The 18709-nt window shown below is 37.7% G+C and overlaps 3 protein-coding genes across 5 annotated transcripts; all 3 read right to left on the bottom strand.

Moving 5' to 3' along the window:
* Nucleotides 1-366: 366 nt before the first annotated feature.
* lypla2 (lysophospholipase 2) lies at nt 367-6753 on the bottom strand. 2 transcript variants are annotated; one of them, XM_043218077.1, is made up of 11 exons: nt 6662-6676; nt 5473-5503; nt 5272-5364; nt 4391-4422; nt 4235-4300; nt 4072-4119; nt 3179-3249; nt 2887-2960; nt 2691-2792; nt 2416-2592; nt 367-2224 (listed from the first exon to the last, which is right to left on the bottom strand). In XM_043218077.1, exons 3-11 carry the CDS (start codon nt 5347-5349, stop codon nt 2174-2176), a joined length of 699 nt encoding a protein of 232 aa, XP_043074012.1. In that variant the 5' UTR covers nt 5350-5364; nt 5473-5503; nt 6662-6676; the 3' UTR covers nt 367-2173. The 2 variants fall into 2 exon arrangements, with proteins under 2 accessions (XP_043074012.1, XP_043074011.1); XM_043218076.1 differs by lacking the exon at nt 5473-5503 and having other exon boundaries at nt 6662-6753.
* Nucleotides 6754-7426: 673 nt separating this feature from the next.
* pithd1 (PITH (C-terminal proteasome-interacting domain of thioredoxin-like) domain containing 1) lies at nt 7427-9998 on the bottom strand. 2 transcript variants are annotated; one of them, XM_043218079.1, is made up of 6 exons: nt 9621-9998; nt 9328-9371; nt 9027-9104; nt 8205-8309; nt 7984-8097; nt 7427-7793 (listed from the first exon to the last, which is right to left on the bottom strand). In XM_043218079.1, the coding sequence occupies exons 1-6, from the start codon at nt 9825-9827 to the stop codon at nt 7670-7672; spliced, it is 672 nt and encodes a 223-aa protein (XP_043074014.1). In that variant the 5' UTR covers nt 9828-9998; the 3' UTR covers nt 7427-7669. The 2 variants fall into 2 exon arrangements, with proteins under 2 accessions (XP_043074014.1, XP_043074013.1); XM_043218078.1 differs by having other exon boundaries at nt 7427-7771; nt 7988-8097; nt 9621-9994.
* A 414-nt stretch (nt 9999-10412) lies between these two features.
* On the bottom strand, nt 10413-18220 carry eloa (elongin A). The gene is made up of 12 exons (XM_043218075.1): nt 18058-18220; nt 16792-16848; nt 16557-16672; nt 14304-14782; nt 13633-13904; nt 13434-13545; nt 12928-13080; nt 12560-12657; nt 11773-11953; nt 11494-11620; nt 11212-11360; nt 10413-11030 (listed from the first exon to the last, which is right to left on the bottom strand). Exons 1-12 carry the CDS (start codon nt 18127-18129, stop codon nt 10969-10971), a joined length of 1878 nt encoding a protein of 625 aa, XP_043074010.1. The 5' UTR covers nt 18130-18220; the 3' UTR covers nt 10413-10968.
* Between the last annotated feature and the right edge of the window lie 489 nt (nt 18221-18709).

Genomic DNA, 18709 nt, shown 5'->3' with positions numbered 1-18709 from the left:
ACATTTTTTAATTAGGGCATATTTTGATCACTCTTTGATTTCACTACTATTTCAAGCTGCAGTCAAAACAGGCCATCGGTTGACGACAGCAGTTCTGCTCCAGCCAGATTAGTTCCTTTAGGGTTTGTGCACGTTTTGACCTCTTTGGACGACCTTTATATAAAATGAGAAGTTGCTTATTGCTGAAAGATAAAATATAGGCCCACTCATTTTCTGTGTTAAATCTGTTACTCATTGGTCTGTACGCTTGCCTCCTGAAAAAAGCAAGCAAAGCCTTAACGCTGGGAATGTCTTTATCAATTGAAGATCTACATCACTTGCAAATAATTCAACTAGCATTATCAATGAAACGCAAGAACGCTTTGCTGTGATTTGCATCATTTATTTCACATACAGGTGTTTCGGTAAAGTTTCTGAAGAACCAATTGTCCCTCAGCACACTTTAAATAAAAAGACGACAAAAGAACATGACGGATTTTTTTTTTAAACGAGCACAAATGACAAAACAAAAACCAACAACAAAACACAACTCAGGTGGACATTAACTGATAAGTTCACTGTTAAACCCAAAGATATTGCCAGTTTCCGCTGACCGACTTGTGCCTGGCATGCCCATAATTCATACAATAAACATTCAAGCCACAGGGCATATCTGAAATTATTCTAACTAATAATAAGGAATAATGCCAATTATAAAAGAGAGGGTCGTAAGAGTTATGAAAACATGGAAGTCAAATGGACTCAGTAAGATTAAAATAACACTGAAATAATATATCGAAGAACATCTATTTAGATTAAAAAAGCAACATTCACTACTTCGCAAACAACTTTTTTAGATATCATCACACAGAAACCATTTTAATCCAAATTCAAATGTTTACAAGCAAACTGTGAGAGAAATGACTATAGCGACCATGTTTGCAAATTCACTTTCCTTTTTAATAGCTAATCAAGGTTACTTCTTTAATATCAGCAGGCTTAATCCGCCCCGCTGCTGCGTAACTGTGACCTTCCATCTTTTATTAATAGGTTGTGTCAGTAAACAATACTTTTATGCAATAATATGGAACCTGAAAGGTATATACATATGCAATCTGAGACCCCAGAACACTTGAATGTGTTTGGTCACGTGAGCGAAGGATGATGTGGATATGAGGTGAACGGGGAATTAGGGAGGATTGAGGAAGCTATTTAAAGCAACTGGAAAATATTATCAGCCGTCTGGAGTGATTCACTCCTATTGTTCTTAATAAGTGATGTCAAGAGCTTAGCATATCGTTGATTATTATACAATAAAATACTCTAATCTTAAGCTGGTTATGTATTTATTCTAAAAAGTTTATTGTATATTGTGTCATTTAAAATTAAAATAAATTAAAAAAATCACTATTTTGCATATAGATTTAAAGCACTGGTGCCGGATCGGCACAAATTGAGAGCACGAAATTACTCTGTGTAAATGTTTTAAGAGAACAAAGCATACTGGAAGATTTGAATGATTCATCTGCGCAGTTTATTTGAGCCATTTTCGCTTGCCTTTTTCTATTAAAAAAAACAAAAAGAGAACAAAAAGATATTTCAGCACAAGTATGATTTGCAGCATCCCAAATGAAGCCCCACCACAGGCATGCACCGTGGGACTAGCATGCAGAGCAGCGCGACGCGACTCACTCCAGACGGCAACCGGGCTCTCACTAACTTCCTCCACCGCCACAGATCTGCAGCATCTGAACTCTCCCGAGTTCTGTTACACAGCTTTCTAGCAAAATGTTACCTTTGCCGCCTTGCTTATTGAGGGGAAAAAGACAGAAGAGCAGGGGAGGGAGACAGTGGATAATGGTTCAAGATGTAACACGTACAGGAATGTATAATGAAAGTTAATGAGTCTCCCTTAAAGAAAAGCCAAAAAGACTTTCATGGAATATTACTGTATGTACGGATGCCACTTATAATAATCGCCTTTTTAATGAATGTCCACTGTTTGAGATTACAAAGAAAGGTGTGAGATGACAAATGTATGCACGTGTTGCATGTTCACAGTATGTACAACTGAATGTGCATGCTCATGTGTGTCGTTTCGCGTTGTAGGGGGATCATGGCTGTTTCCTGTGGGAGAATGGCAGGTCGGAGGTGAGAGGTCAGTGTCTAAGGGTCACAGTGAGCTAGGATGAGGTCAGACTCGGGGCAACTGCTTTTCAATGAATTCCTTCACAGCAGACATCTCCTGTAAAGCCAATCAGAGAGTAATACAGGCGTCAGTACTATCATGAACAAATAATGAAGTTTTACTGTAACCATTGTACTGAAGATAAAGTCATATTTGCTGCTGTTGTTTTTTTGAAAGCCTGCATACTGAATTTTAACGTGATAACGCACGTTAAATTAAGCTTTCTGCGAGCGTAACAGGTGTCTCACCTGAGGACAGGAGCTATGCATGAGACCCGGGTAGGTGCGGAAGGTGACATTCTGTGGAGAAACAATGGTCTTGAGCTTCTCTGCCGTCATGGCCCCAAACTGCACCGGGATCATGGGATCCATCTCGCCGTGACACTGCAGAATGGGAGTGTTCTTGTTTCCACTCCCACTTGCAGCCTAATGGATTAAAATAGCAGATCCATATTTACAGACACACCCATTTTCATATATACACATATTTATTCTCACACAAAGCCACTGCGGACGTTTTGTACCTGTGGGAAAGTCTTGTGAAGTGGAAGCCAACAACTAAGACCGACGACACCTGCTAGCTGCTGCTGAGAGGTCAGAGCGGTGTAGAGAGAGAGAGCTCCACCCTGAAGAGCACAGACAACAAAAGAGGAACTGAGAAAGCATCCACAATGTCAGCCATTTGAGCGAGAGTACAAACATTCAGAATGGATCACATACCTGAGAGAAGCCACCAAGAATGATACGATTGGATGGTATACCATTCTTTATCTCGTGATCGATGATGGCCTTTACTATTGGGAGAAAAAAAATAAATAAAGTAGTAGTCAATACTTAATGCCACAGAAATTTCAACGTATAACAATGCTCTCTGGCATGAGGCCAAATTTTGGATGCTTGCTAGGGATGGGACAGTTGTATTCAGGAAACTTCAACATTAACATTAACAACTTCAACATTAGAACATTAGATTCCTAATGTGCATGCATGTCAAAATACTAATTTTGCTTACTGCTCTCTGTTGCTCTCTTGATCCCTGCTTCATCCTCTGGTGATTCTGGGCTTAGGCCCATCAGATCAAACCTGAAAAGAAAAACATACAAGAATTAAGGGAGAAATCCCAAAGTCCAATACTGAAAATTATTTTATTTAGCATTTAATACAATTTCCCAAATTGTATTATATAGTTATATTTTTTATTATTATAATATTATATTTTTTCAAAAGAATAACATAAAAAAAGAACTTTCTTTACTCTCACTTTTAATCAATAATGCTACTGAATAAAAGTTCTTTTAATTCAAAAAATCTCACAACAACTTGGACATATGGCAAGTATTGGCAAGTATTTTTGACTCGACGTAGATGACGATGAATTCCTTATATGGGCAGAAGCACGCACCAGCACAGGCATAGACATTAGTAGACACTTCATTCGGCTCGCATGAAAGGTATCTATAAAACATCCTGGTTTTGATTCAGAACTGCATCAAATGTCTGTTTTTGTTGGCACTTGGCACAAGTTCTCGTCACTCTTTAGCTCCGCCTACACGGCACACCTCCAGGAGAATCCTAAAGCTGTATCTGTCTTTTAGAAATACGATAAATCTAAATACTGCTTTGAGAAGGATGCATGAAGGATGCAGTTCTACTCGAGATTAACATGAGATTGGGTGAAACTGTGTTTGTCATGCCCCCTTTAGTTTTTAATCTCCTGTTGATGAACAAGCCTCTCTTGTTTTTATCACTCTTATCAATTTAATATTATTTCTAATATTTATTCTTAAAGAAACACAGATCCTAAACTTTCAAAAGGGTGTGACGTATAATGTAATTTAAGCCCTGAGAATAAATTTTATGTAAATGTACTAGATTTTAACGTTATCTGAAGCAGAGTAAACTTACCATGAGGGCATAGTCATCTTCATGTTGAGCGTTACAGGAATTCGGGGTCTAGCGTCAACAAGCAAGGTCAATAAATTACAAAGTTAATCAAGTGATACTAACATTTTTTTTTACTGCATAACAATCAACACATCAAACAAATATTTCACAGGTTTTCACTTACGCGTGTGGGCAGATGTATTTGATGTATGGCAGTCGAATAGACGTCATGGCATCAGCCCAACCGTGTCTATAATAAGTAACACCACAGGGTTATTTCTACACCAGGCCAGGGGGTATTAAAAGACCCTGCAAGAGGCAGGTAATAAACAGAACTTACCCTGTGTCGCCCAAGCCATGAAGGAAGATGACCTGCAAAGTTTACAAAATACGATGTGAAACTTATCTCTGCAAATCTCTGCCTTTAAAGATTTCCTGTCCAATGCTGACTTTGTGGTTTTATACGAAGAAGATACTATCTCAACAGCAAACTTGAGCTTTCTATGAATCTGTTCAGTCTTTTCTTCCAGTAAAGGTGGTGGCAGGAAGCCTAGTATAAGATTTAAACAGTATAGGCTACATGTTGGCTTTCATTTAGTCACTCGTGCCGTTCCAAACCTCAAAGACTTGTTTATCTTCCAGAGACAAACTAAGATATTTTTAATGAAATCTGAGAGGTGTCTAGGTACCTTTAAGTGTAGGTAATCAAAACAAAAAGATCTAAGGTCACAGGAGTTAAATCCATATTAATAAAACTATTTAATCCAAGTTTTGTAAAGAGACACAATTCCTTCATGTGATGAACAAATGTAATTAAGGCATTTATTCACATATAAATACACATAGAGCACATTACATGATAAACAGATTCTCATGCATGTCATGCGCTACAACAAACCTTATTGATTTTCATCCAATATGTTATACAATTCATTTGAGATGCCTTAAGGACCTTTTTAAATGTTTGAATCTCTTGGTTACCTGGACTTTCAACAAAAGGCACAGAAACCTCTCAGGTCACATTAAATCTATCTTAATTTGCGTTTTGAAAACTAGCCAAAGTTTTATTTACTCGCAGCATACAAGTGTTTAAATCACTTTCTACCTTTAGGTGAACCATTTAAGGAAACTTAAAATAACTCATTTGGTTTATTCGAAGCCTCGTCTGTGTAATGCTAATGAATAACTTGCACGTAGTTAATGATTCGACCGGTCGCTCACCACAGCCGTTTCCTTCTCCGTCCCAGGCACTGTCACGGCTTCAGAGAGCAGGGGTACAGACATGTTGTTGCCACACATACAATGTGAGGAGTGCTTTTAGGAAAATACAAAAAGACCAAATGTTTAAATGCAATCAGCGCAAAATGTTTATGCAAAATAAAAAGGCCCAGGCAATAAGTGTTGGATATTAAAGATACGAACCAGACGATTTTAGAAAGAAACGTTCAGCAGGCTGCAGAATGATTAACAAAAGTTGGTTTAATTACCAGCGTCACTTACTAAAGTCATTTCAACTAGCAATTCATGCCCATCTAAAGCTAAAAAGTGCTCTATTGCACCTGCAGAGCCTCTAGACGCGAAAAAGGAAAAGCACCTTGAAAGGTAAATGTAGAAATTGCAGGGTGATTTCACCTGCTGGATAAGCACCGCCGCTTATGTTAATCACACAGGCAGAGGTTCATTTTCTACTGGTGGCTGTGAGGATCACAAGTGTGTACTTGCAGACTTCTGCTTAATTCGAGTTCTCAGAAAACTGTTTCTAATGCAGCCTAAAATGAAAACCACGGGTCTCCATTTCCCTGGAATCACATGACAGCACAAAGAAATTGAATCTTGACAGCCGCACGAGGCAAAACACTACAGTTTGATGGTTTTATTCGTCTCTGAGAGGCCTGGGTGACCGTATCACAAGTTTAAGCCTGAAGAGTTACAACACTTGAATGTCAACTCCATGTGCCAGTCTAGGTTTTATGGGTCAGTCTGCCATTCTGGATATTAGCACCGCACATGTTATCAAATACTTCTACCAAATAATCTGCATTCTCCACCGAATACCACGAAAAAGGACTTTTTCAACGAAAGTGCACGCTCTGCATATGCACTAGTACGCGTTTGATTACACCACGACTGTGACAGTATTGATAATCTCTAATGCGTCAGTGCGATAATCCTTCACACGAACCCCGCTATGAATACCACGATCATATATATTCAAAAAGAACGGGACGAAAGGGATGGGCAGCGAAAACAATAGAGAAATGGTCGAAGCACAGCTCAATTTTTCTCCCAACCTGCCGAAATCAAAAACAGGGTACGTGCATAAATAAAGCCGCCCGGTCGTTTCATTAAATCTCGAGCGACATGATCGCAGTTAGGCAGGTTAATCCCGTTTCCTCTGTATGATTGTCACAATGAATCCACAGCCTCATAGATGGGGCTATCTGGCTCTCTACCCCCGCGAATAACCTCACAATTACGCTACTCGGCGACAAGCTCGCGCCTTTGAAGCAAGCGATAAAGCCAAGGTCAGGGAGTAGATTAAAATTTAGGGTTCGGGCAAGAAAAAAGCAGATATAAACAGCGGCCCACTGCTACAAATTTATTGACTCACCGCTTGCTATCCCAGGTCACAACGGAACTTCCGCTCCTTCTGCCGGAGAGGGGCGGAGTCACTGCGCTGTGATGTCACCGCACTTGTTCAACCGCGTGAGCTTAAATGTTGCTCAATGAAACGTTTTTAAGTAGTAATCTGCAGGGAAGCGAAAGGCTGCGACGCGATGCAAAATGTACGTTTTCTGAATTGTGCATTTTGTACAATCATAATAAAATGTTAGAGAACTATTTTTGGCACTTTATTTTTCGTCTATTAAACACACACAGACCGCAACACTTGTACTATTTCACTCAATAGCAGCGCTTTCTTTCAAATCTGGCCCGACTTTACCATTAGTTATACAAAACACCTAAGCGTTTTCTGACTTGAGCTGTGGTATTACACCAACAAGAAAATGTTAAGCTGCAGAGAAGAGCGATGGATTCGTGGTGATGGATGCTCAATTAACTCATATTTAATAACATAATAACAAATAATTAATAATAAAACATGTAAATTAAATGTATATAAAGCAGAATAAATTGTTGTAAAATGTGTGATATGAAATGCCAAATTAATCCACCAATGTTATTTGCTTTGAGGACTCAAAACACATTTCGTGGTTTTTAATGTTATATATTTTTTTACCCAAGGCAATAATGCAAAACGATATTAAATGGATGTATGAGAAATCGGGAAAAATAGAAAAACAAGAAAATTTCCACTTGATGGCATTCTTCAGAGATGATTTTTAAGGAACAGACTTCTTGCACAGCTCATGTGTTCTGTTTGTTGAAGCACACACGTTTTATTTGACATAAGCATATATTAAGTGATTACGCTTATATAGCCTAAGGTTTATTGGCACATTAGCAGAATTGCAGCTGAACAAACCCTGGTGAAGAAATCACTGTCGAATACGTCAAAGAACGCATAGGCCCTCTCACTTCGTCTCACCGTTATCAAAACTCATGCACACTTTTATAGTTTCACACAGCACACGTGAGATTCCCTCTCCCCCATTTGTCATGATATGAACTGTGTTTGGGGTGTAATGGTCTCCACTTTGTGATCTGCTGGGTTGGCTGCTGCTTCGTAGTTGCAGATTGTGACTTCATGCCTATGAGCCTGAAAGAGAGAGAAAAAGATGCTAGATGAAGGAGTCTGTAAAAAAAAAAACGCAGATGCTTCTGGATTTCTTTTTAATTCTTTCTCCGAAGCAAAACGAATATTAATAGATCCAGCAACACCAGCATAATACTGTCTTAATATGGCACATCTTCCATCAGTTATGATGAAAGTGTCTTCGTTGTTATAGCAAGATATGTTTTATTCAGTACTGACCTCTGGTGTACTCTCCCCGCAGACCAATGTAATACACACGAGTGGATTCTGCCCCAAAGTTTCGAGATATGTGGATTGATAAGTGCTGCACGTTGGAGAACCTGGCAATCCTATATAAAATATATGCGCATGGTCAACATAGATTTATTTATTTACAACATGCAGGATGGACTATTAATGTGCTCGTGTACATTTTAGCATATTTAAAACTGCTTACTTGGTTGGATACTCAAGCTCAGCGAGCGGATCCCTGTTTAGACGAAACGCTTGCTCTGGCTCTCTGCTTGTATCATCGAATGACATTTGGGGGATGTTCTTGTACCTGCTCAGAAAGTACCCAGTTGCAATACTCATTCATGGACTGAATTATTAATTTGAGATGCTGCAAAAGATTTTGGTTTTGGCATATACACAAATATACAGTAAAAGCAAATTCTGAAATTCTCTTTTCAGCTGGGATGCAAATATTTAAATAAATGCAAGAGCATAGTTCACCCAAAAAGTTATCCCTCAGGCCATCCAAGATACGGGGGAGTTTTTGATATAGGAGCTAAAGTGAGATATGATTCTGAGAGTTTTTGATTAAACAGCTAATAAAAAATGTGATGTTTCTATTAAACTATTTATTACTTATTTGGCCCCTCATTCTGAAGGCACCCATTTATTGCAGATCATTCATTGGTGAGCAAATGATGCAATGCTAAATGTATTAAAATTGATGAAGAAACAAACTCACTTACGTCTTGGATGGCAAGTACATTTTTAACTAATATTCATTTTTGTGTGAACTATTCCTTTTAATCTTTTATAAAATAATTTGCATAAAACATTGTTACTTTATTTTTTTAATACTTTAAACAAATGTACAAGAATAGACACAACTTTAAATTGTCTAATATTTGTCCTTTTACTCTGTTTAATAGTTTAGCAGTTGCATGTTACCATTTTTCAGCAAGCAGAGTCCCAGTTGCAATGCTTATTCATTGATTATTCATTTTTATTAATTTGTCTTTTTTTTTTGCAGTGAGTGCAAACTCACAGTCTCATTTCAGCTGGGTGTGACTCATCATCTTCTCCAGAAATAATGATCCCTTTCAGCTTCACGCTACCTGTAAACCTGCAGATTTAACCATTTAGCCATATGCACCAATTGAATATATTTCTGTCTGTAAAGAACTTTGCATTTAGGCAATTGTTAAAAAAATAAATAATAACAAGTAATAATAATATTATCATTATCATTATATAAATACCTATATTCATGTAATAATAAATAGTATATATATATATACACACACACACACGAAACCGAAATGGATTCTGCTTGCAACAAATCTTACGGTATATTGAACAGAAGCTCTTCGTCAGCATCGCTTTCGACAAACTGAAAATAAAAACAACATGAGACATTAAAGCATAACAGCAATCTGAGTTTATTAACCAGTCAGTTTATTTAATGTCTCAAACCACAGCCGTTGACTTCTACTTCTACCAGAAGAGTTCACATAAAGCAAAATGAAATACACATACGCAATTAAACATGCAAGTTCAGTAAATACGGATAATTCGCAGTCTGACTCTATTCTACAGGATAGTTCAACCTCCTGCATAACTAAGCCGTGTTAATTGGTACCTTTTCCCTGTCAGCGCGTTGATCCCAAGGCTTGAACACCAGTTTACCGTCTCCGTCTCGGCTCTCATTCAAACACTGAAGCTTCTCGATATCGATGCGTCTGTAGAGCTCATATTCCACCCCTCGCTCTGCGGGCTCGTGATCGCATTCACAACAGCCGTGGCCGTGTCCGCCGCCGTGGCCGTGGCCGTGGCCGTGTCCAGACATGGCGTGAACCGAAAAAGTACCGAAACACCTACAACTAAGCTCACCCGAGAGATACGTACGACAGCCCCGGCAGCGACTCCTGTGACATAAGCTAAAACCGTACAGTTACACAGGTGGCAGAAGTGGGAAAGTAGACAACACGCAAATACTAAACGTGGGACGTGATTGGACCACAAAAAAACAGGGGAACCAATGAGGAGTAGAGTTTGGAGTCGCGTTCTTGTGACGTTTTAACGTCTGATTGGTCATTTCGCGTCATAGTAAATAAAGAGGAAATAAAATCAACCGTGCCGTTGCAGTTAAAGCAATATTGCATTACATACTCGGTATAATGTTGTTTTAAACCTTTTTTAGGTTTAACTGAAAGGTTAGATGCTTTGGCCTAATGATCTTTTAACGTCTTTAGTGGTTCACTGACGAAAAGGAAGTCATACAAGTTGTGACAACATGAGTAAAAAACAAAAACAATATTTTCATTTTAGGTGATAGGAAAGAATGAAGTTGAAAGTTAAAACATAATTACTGATCAAACTTAGCAAGATGCAAAACTTCCATAAATGTATACATAAATAAATAAGAACATGGTGAGAGCAACACATGGATTTTATTAAAAATGTCCATAGAACACTTCATAAAATCTATTAAAACGACTTGATCTTTCATTCAAGGCAAGGTCCAGGACTCCCAGGTCCAAGATTTAAAATAAATACGATGGTGTGGAAGTGTACAGTCCTTGAACTTTTTACATCTCATCTCTTTCTCCCTCTCACTCTACAATAAAATCATTTACTTAGTCCCATGAAAATGCAATGATTATTGTAAGCAATTAAATAAACATACAACAGAGAATCTGGGTTCTGGGGTCACATGGTAAACTGTAGTGTACCACTTGTTTTCCTTGTTTGTAAAAAGCTTACAACATGCCATGACATAATTGTGTGTGGATGGTTGTTGATGCAGATATTTTCTGTGATTGCATCCGGTGAGCTGTATTCGTAATATTAAAAAGCATAAAAAGATAAGAGGTGAGAGGGCATTGCACATTTCCTATGAAGCATTACAGCAAAAAAAAAAAAAAAAAAAAGTTTCCATTTCCAGTTGTTCTCTCTTCTATCACACACAATCAAAAACATTTTTCCCTTTACCGCCGGGAAAATCTGTTCTTGAATGCCTTGATAGTCTTAGCCATCATTGGAGCAACTTCTGAAACAAAACAAAACAAAAAAAAAAAAGTGTTAAAATAAAAATAAAAAAACACTTAACTTGCTCATGTCAAATATTGTACACGATCTTAATAAAAGTAACAGTGAATATACAATACATAAATATATATGTAAAATAAATGTCAACTGAAAGATTTAACATAATTTCGTCTTAGACTCACTTTTGACCTGCGGTTTGTCTCTGGCACTGTGAGCACCAGCACTGCTGGGAGCAGACGGGCGTGAGGAGGACTCAGGGGGACTGCTAAAAGAAGACTGACCACCATCACTGGATTTGCTATAAGCACTGTAATTTGTTGCTGGTCTGATCCTGTATATGAAGAAAAAGCATAATATTTAAATGGAGTTACAAAAAAAAAAAAAAAAATCCTTTTTTTTTTTTTGTTTGGATTGTCAGCAGAAATGTCATATTCATCTACATGACTAATGCAGCATTCACTGACTTGGCAGACGGAGGAGCAGCGCTTGTGCTGGTAGAACCATTTTTAGTGCCAAACTTCTCCTGTCTACGGCGAACATCTCGAGGAGGCTTAGCGACAGAGTTGACAAATGCCATTTTAACCTGTCGCCCTGTTAAAAGTAAACAAATTAGAGTGTTATTATTGTGAACGGTTTACTAAATGCTCACTTGAAGTTCTAATCGCACTCACTGTTAGCATTTTCTATGCGAACATCTATGCAATAGGTTTGATCTAAGAGCACTGATCGCCGTCTGTGTGTACCTTTAGGTTTGTTTGCATGGGCAGAGGTGATGTTCTCTGTGAGCTTGCGCAGACGCTCTTCCCTTTCTTCGTGGAGCCGGAGGTACAGCTCCCTCCAGGACTCGTACTCTTGTCGAGGTTCATGTTTAAAATCCCGCTGGCAATGTTTCATCCACAGATCATCTGACTCTTCTGTGAAATACTGAGTAGAGAGACTTGAAATTAAAGATCAGCCCCAAAACAGTTTATAACCGGATAAAATTATACACTGGAAAACTTTAAATGCAGGCTTATTCTTAAAATAATACTTATGAATAAAAATGTAAACTAACATTCAAATGTTTGGGGTCTATAACATTTTTTTATGTTTTGTTTTGGCTATTTTAATCTATTAAAATTATTTTTTTGCTGCGATTTCAAAGCTGAACCAATAAATCCAGTCTTCAATGTTCCGTGATCCTTCAAAAATCATTCCACTATGTTGATTTACTGCTCAAGAAAGATTTCTTATCAATGATGAAAAACAGATTTTTTTCTGCATTCTTTGATGGAAAAAAAGTACATAAGAAATGTGACATTTGTAGCATTATTTGTCACATTACAAAGTCTTTACAGTTACTGTTGATCAACTGAATGCATCTTTGCTAAATCAAAGTATCCGTTTCTTAAATCTTACTGACCCACACGTTTGAACAATAGTGTACATGATTTCAAAACTGAATAGAAGTTTAGTAGGAGAACCAGATCAGAGATTAGATTACAACTGTGAAATAAATAATCTGCACGTGACTGTGTTTGACACACATACTGGATTACACTGCTCAATCCGGTAAAGCTGCTCAGGAGTGCATCTCTCCAGAACCGGTTCCAGAATCTCGAATGGCACTCCACCAACTTCATCAATTGCTAAGAGAACGCAAGAAATACCAGTAAAAAGCAGATTAATTTCTGGTCGGTTGGTGGTTGTCATTTCAGTCCGCCTGAAACATCACGGCATCCTTTACAGATGTGATTTAAAAATGGTGTCACCACATTTCGCACACACATCAGACTGCGACTTGATTATTTAGGGTTTAACTGACCCAGCAACAGCACGTTAGGGCTAAACACTATGCTAAAATGTTTAAAATCAACAATTACTGTTATAAAATATTAGCAGAGAATGAGATAACTTACAATCTATATTGTTCTGTAGGACTCTGATGCACTGTTCATACAGAGACATCATTTTCGGCAAATACGAAGTCTTGGACCCAGAGTACACCACCATTTTAGAGTTGAGTCTTCGTCCTGCGTAGCCACCATCCTCTTCCTCATATGACAGTGGGACTGGAGGAGAAAGATGCAGAAAAAAAATAAAATAATCGGGATTTATACAAATATATATTGTTTTTAAATTAGTGCTGTCAAATCATTAATCGCATTCAAAATGACAGTTTTTGCCTACATAATATATGCGTGTGTACATATACATATAAATTTTATATCATATACATTTTTTAAATATATTATTATAAATACATACTGTATGTGTGTGTATTTACATATACAAAATACGTATGCACACATATAGTATGTAAACAACAACTTTTGGTTGCAATTAATCTCAATTAATAATTTGACAGCACTATTTTAGATCTGATAAGGTTATAAAAATAAAAAATAAAAATAAAAAAACATGCCTTTGCGTCTCTGAGGGGACAGTGGTGTAAGATCAATGGAGGGCAGTGGTCTGTAGTTAGGCTGGATGGCTGGCAGAGGGATATCAGGCAGTGTGGGAACCACATCCACTACCTGGAGAAATAATGAATAGAAGTCCTTCGACACATGGACAAAATCTGGTTTCCCATCACCTAGTCTAAGAAACAAGTTCAGCCTTACCTTCCGGCGTTTCTCTGGAACAGGTGTAGTCATTGAGGAAGAGGATGGCTTTGAGTGTTTACTACTGGTCCCATTGGCTTTGCCAGACTTAGAGGAAGCAGAAGGAATCAAGGCAGGAGGCTGAGGGGGTCGCGAGGACTGCTTTTTCTTCTTTTTGCTTGGGGTAGGAGCATCGTACGTGAGAAAAGATTCGAAAGACATAGTTGGAGCCTCATATGGCTCCTCATCTTCATCCACTGGCTCTGGAACTTCCCTCCTCTCCCTTGATTTTCCTTAAAGGCAAAGGCAATCCAAGCAAAACCTTAAACAACTCAGTTTTAAGTGTATAAAATTGATCGAAAGTAACAGTATTATTAATATTAATCCAGCACAACTGTTTGATCATAGTTAAAAATGCTTCTAGAGCAGCAAACCAGTATATTAGAATGGTTTCTGAAGGGTCAAGTGAAAAGATTCAGCTTTGCATCACAGAAATAACTTTTTTTATTTCAAGCGATAAAATATTTATAATTCTAATCTTTAATTGTAACAATATACATTCACAATATGACTATATAATATGATAATAAACTCAACAACATTTTTAATCAAGTAAATACAGACATAGTAAGTATAGGAGACTTCTTTAAGGATAATGTCATGTCAACCACAACAACAACAAGCAAACTTACCATCACTTCCTCCTTTCTTTTCCCTTTTGCTTTCGTGTGGGCTTAAATGTCGATTGTGTTTGGATTTGTGGCTCGTTCCACCCTGTTGCTCTCTGTCAGCTCTATGCGACCTCTCCTCACTGCTTCCGACACCCGTGGGACGATTCTTCCGTCTCTCTTGCTCCCGAATGTCTTGGGAACTGAGCTCTCTGACTGGCTCTTTGTGCGGCTTGCTGTGTCTAATGTCATTGCGTGGGGGACTGGGCTCTGGCTCCTCTTCAGGGGGGCTTTCATATTCATCTGACTGATACTCCCTTCCACTACTGTGCCTGTACTGTGAGCTGTAATGCTGTGGAGGGGAGGGAGAGTAGCCGTGTTGGTATCCCATCTCTTCATGTTGCTCCTCCTCCATAACAGGAGGCTCATCTGGAGACCGCTCCCGGACTCGTTTGTGCCCTCCAGACTCATTAATGCGGGAACGCCCTTCCTTTACACTTGGCCTTAGATAAACATGAAACATAACATATACTTATTCATCTCTTATCTCAGAAGTCAACACCACCGTGACCAGGGTTCCAAAATTATTACCCACCAAACATCAAACCTGGGTTAAACTCATTTGCACTGGTATCCGTTGGTACTGATAACTGTTTAAAGGTTTGGGGTCAGTAAGATTTAAAAAAATATATATAATTACTTTTATTTAGCAATCTATTGAAATCTATTTCAAATAAATGCTGTTGTTTTGAACTTTCCAGTTTTTAAATAATCCAAAAAAACTAAATGTATCATGGTTTACACATTAATATTTGGCATCAAAAAGAAGCAAATCCAGGGAGCAAATAACATTCTGACCGCCCCCAAAAAGGCTTGATCCTCTCTAAATGTAGGTGGGGGGGTATTCAAAAAAAAAAAAAAAACAACTCAGGTACTTTGATCTCCTGACAATGCAAACATATAGGTATCATTGAGACACCCATTAAGCAAAGCCGTATTTTACTGCAAACATGGATGCAGGGTTAGTATATACCAAATCTCAGGATAGATGGAGTATAGGACACATCAGGTGAGACTATAGATTTCTGACTAACTGCTTGACTTTAAGTTATTGTCCAGTTACATTAACTATGGTTGACAAAAAACTAAACACTACTCAGGTATTAGCATGGTTCAGGCATATTCCGCAGTACTAGTCATGACCTCTGGTTATTGTTATATAGCTAGACGACCTATAAGGGGCTAGATAAGACATTATGAAAATATTTTATGATGCTAGCCATAACCTCAGAATTTTGTTTAGGCTTTATCCAAGTTATTAGATAGGTGGCTGTAGGGGACTAAATTAAACAAAGTATTAAACAACTACTATTTAAACAAAGACAAGCACGAAGCAGTCTATTAAATAGTTAGTCATAACCTCTGACTAAGGATCAGACTTGAGGGTTTGTGACAGTGGGGTACACATGTATATATCGGCTGGCATAAGACACCCTGAATGAAAAAGATTCCTAATCAACGAGTAAATATAAAGTAAAAGAGTTAACTAGAATCATCAAATGTTATAAGAATTAATAATTAGAAATGACCAAACATTCAATTGGCATTTCAACTGAAGTTTGAGGTTATAATAAAATGGAGTCAGATTAGAATTGAACCTAAACTGATTAACTTTGTGTGCTAAAAAGACCAAACGTGTAGGAAACTTTTATTCCTGGACCGTCAGGGACAAACACAATGATAACTCTTATCTTTAATAAAAACTTCATCTTAAATTAATCGGCACATGATGTGCATGTTAATGAATTTATCTTTGTTATTTTAAGATTATTTTAATAATTAATTGGCACATTGTGTAATTGGATTACAGTCACCTTTATAGTCAAATAAAAGAATAGTGGGTTAAAAATTTAAACCCCCAACCCAAATGCTCTGACAAATAAATATATAAATATATATATATGAATATATAAGTAGCAAAAATTGCAAAAGCACAATATATAATTTAATGACCAATATGAAACATTTAAGCCGCAAACCTTTTTCTTAATTCACCTGCTACTGGCAGTTGTGGCAAAAGGTTAATTTTGGACCATGACAGCAAAAAATTTCTAAAGAACAGCTGTTTCAGTTCTTCCTTAAGCTGCCTTGTCAAGAATCTTTATTATGAGATGTAAGGCTTTTTTCTATCCCTTTGATGAAAATGAAATTATTCTTATTACTTTAAAATGTTAATTGCAATGATACGAATGCGTAATATATCACCAAAAAGCAGACCTGTCTGCAGATCTCTCTGGCACAAGCTTTTTCCACTTGGCCACAAGGTTCTTTGCTGCCTCCCCAGCAAATTCATGCTTGCGCAGAGAATTCACTGCCTTTCCAATGCCTGTTTCCTGCAAGAATCAAAGAAAACATAAACATATTTAAAGCTACAGAACCAATTGCATTAATAATAACTGTAAGACCAACTCAAGAGTAATACTCTAGAGCACAAGTAATATTTTACTCTTACCACCAGGATGTCTACTGTTATAGGAAGCTCCCCCAGCCTTTTGAGAGTTTTCAGCAGCTAGACAGAAGGTGAAAAGTGGAAAAAAAAAAGGATTTGTAGAGTGTTAAATTTTCCATTAACACTCACCACTGGCCATTACCACAATATTGGAAATAACATTTTGTGATTTTTGTGATCAAATTAAGTGGAAAACTGCAAACTTTCGTCATAAGCTACACCACTCTTATCACTTAAGATGCTTTACTATGTATTTTACACACATTATCATAAAATGTCAGTTAATGCACGTTATAATAAAACGCCAATCGTGTCATTTTATAAAACTAACCACAAAAAAAAGATAAAATGTACAATGACACAAATTATACTCACATGGATACGAAATAGATGCATTACTATATGTATGTAAACAATTTAGGCAAAAAACTGGTATTAGTACATCATGCACCATAATGTTTACGTATTTCAAGAAGAAACTGGCATTGTAGGTCAAAAAAAAAAATACTGTGGTGCAATGTCCAAGTAACATGGTACTACTAGCCACTTCTTGTTTACACAAAGACAACATTATAAATAGGACTAATGCCAAGTAACAAAGTTATTAGTTGTTTAAGCAGTAGACTTAAACCTTGATGCCAGAATTGGCAAAACAAACATTTAATTGCACTTTCAAAGTGTCGTCGTGGCCTACGGGGAACATGGGGGGTTGCATTGACCAGAAAGTTGGGCAGTATCTCAAACATCGTCTGAGCTTTCTACCTAGACAACATTCTGGAGGCATGAAATTAAGCATTCTGCCCACTAATGCACTCAACATAGGCGGATCGCTAGTTTTCGAGACACGATCTTAGCGTAATAACTATTCACTATTGAGAATGAGAATGAATCGTGACCCACAGGAAGAAACAGAAATTCTGCTGCATTACACAAGGCCTGTCTTCATCTGTCACTGCTACCGTATTAAATCGCTGCGGTTGACATTTCAAACAACCGAGCGCAAGCTTCTGGGAAAATGCCTCGATGCTGTTTTTGCTGTCGTATCGAGGCACATCCGAAGAGAGAGCTCCGTCCAGACTGATCGATGTAAACAAATCATCCGTTTCACGGTCTGCTGCTCTTGTAATTGTTAGACGTGGGATTTCAGGATAGCAATGTTAATCGTACCTCGGGCTAGACACTCGCCGAAGTGCGCGTAACACAGTCACATACCGTGCGAAAAGGGCCGACGAAGAGCATTCGCTTCGTCTCGCCGAAAAGGTTTCTTACCTTGCGAGGCTCTTGATTCTCTGCGAGCCTTAACTGCAACTTCTCGACTGCTTCCAATATCTCCTCCGCCATGTTTACAGCTGGTACATGTTGCCCGGAAGCCACAACAGCAGTAGAGGGGGCCTGCTGTTGTTTCACACTGCTGCGAACTTCCGTCACTCCAAATGGAGATTCCGGAAGAACGTCATACTGCTGTTATAAAGTCATCTTAATCACTTGGTGAGGTCATTATGTATTCATGCATTTATTTGTGCTTATTTAAAAAACGTCCTGTCTAGGAAGGCCAAATGAAGTGCTAAGGTTTTTTACTTGCAAGCTTTAATTTGCTTATAGCGTGTCTAAAACTGATTTGGAATTATTCCATTATTTTATTACATTATTACGTTATTCAAATACAAGCACTCACCAAAATAATATATATATATATATATATATATATATATATATATATATATATATATATATATATATATATATATATATATATAGTACTCATGTACATTTTTAGACAAGTAAAACACACACGCACACACACACACACACACACACACACACACACACACACACACACACACACATATATATATACATACTGTACTATACTACCAAGAATGCAGCACACTGTCTTGGATAATGTCTGGGGCAGTTATAG

Source organism: Puntigrus tetrazona, chromosome 19 (genome assembly GCF_018831695.1).
Source record: "Puntigrus tetrazona isolate hp1 chromosome 19, ASM1883169v1, whole genome shotgun sequence".
Taxonomy (NCBI): Eukaryota; Metazoa; Chordata; class Actinopteri; order Cypriniformes; family Cyprinidae; genus Puntigrus; species Puntigrus tetrazona.
This window is presented reverse-complemented; position numbering and strand designations above follow the sequence as displayed.

Coding starts and splice junctions, on each gene's coding strand:
- eloa (XM_043218075.1), bottom strand. CDS start 18,129: ATGGCGGAGGAGATATTGGAAGCAGTCGAGAAGTTGCAGTTAAGGCTC. Junction 13,905..14,303: donor AAAGAAAGGAGGAAGTGATG/GTAAGTTTGCTT, acceptor TTTGCCTTTAAG/GAAAATCAAGGGAGAGGAGG. Junction 11,361..11,493: donor GCTGCTCCTCCGTCTGCCAA/GTCAGTGAATGC, acceptor CTTCATATACAG/GATCAGACCAGCAACAAATT.
- pithd1 (XM_043218079.1), bottom strand. CDS start 9,827: ATGTCTGGACACGGCCACGGCCACGGCCACGGCGGCGGACACGGCCAC. Junction 9,105..9,327: donor GAGCTTCTGTTCAATATACC/GTAAGATTTGTT, acceptor TTAAATCTGCAG/GTTTACAGGTAGCGTGAAGC. Junction 7,794..7,983: donor GGAGAGTACACCAGAGGTCA/GTACTGAATAAA, acceptor TCCTTCATCTAG/CATCTTTTTCTCTCTCTTTC.
- lypla2 (XM_043218076.1), bottom strand. CDS start 5,349: ATGTGTGGCAACAACATGTCTGTACCCCTGCTCTCTGAAGCCGTGACA. Junction 4,423..5,271: donor CGGAGAAGGAAACGGCTGTG/GTGAGCGACCGG, acceptor TAAACTTTGCAG/GTCATCTTCCTTCATGGCTT. Junction 2,225..2,415: donor TGCATAGCTCCTGTCCTCAG/GTGAGACACCTG, acceptor TTGGCTTTACAG/GAGATGTCTGCTGTGAAGGA.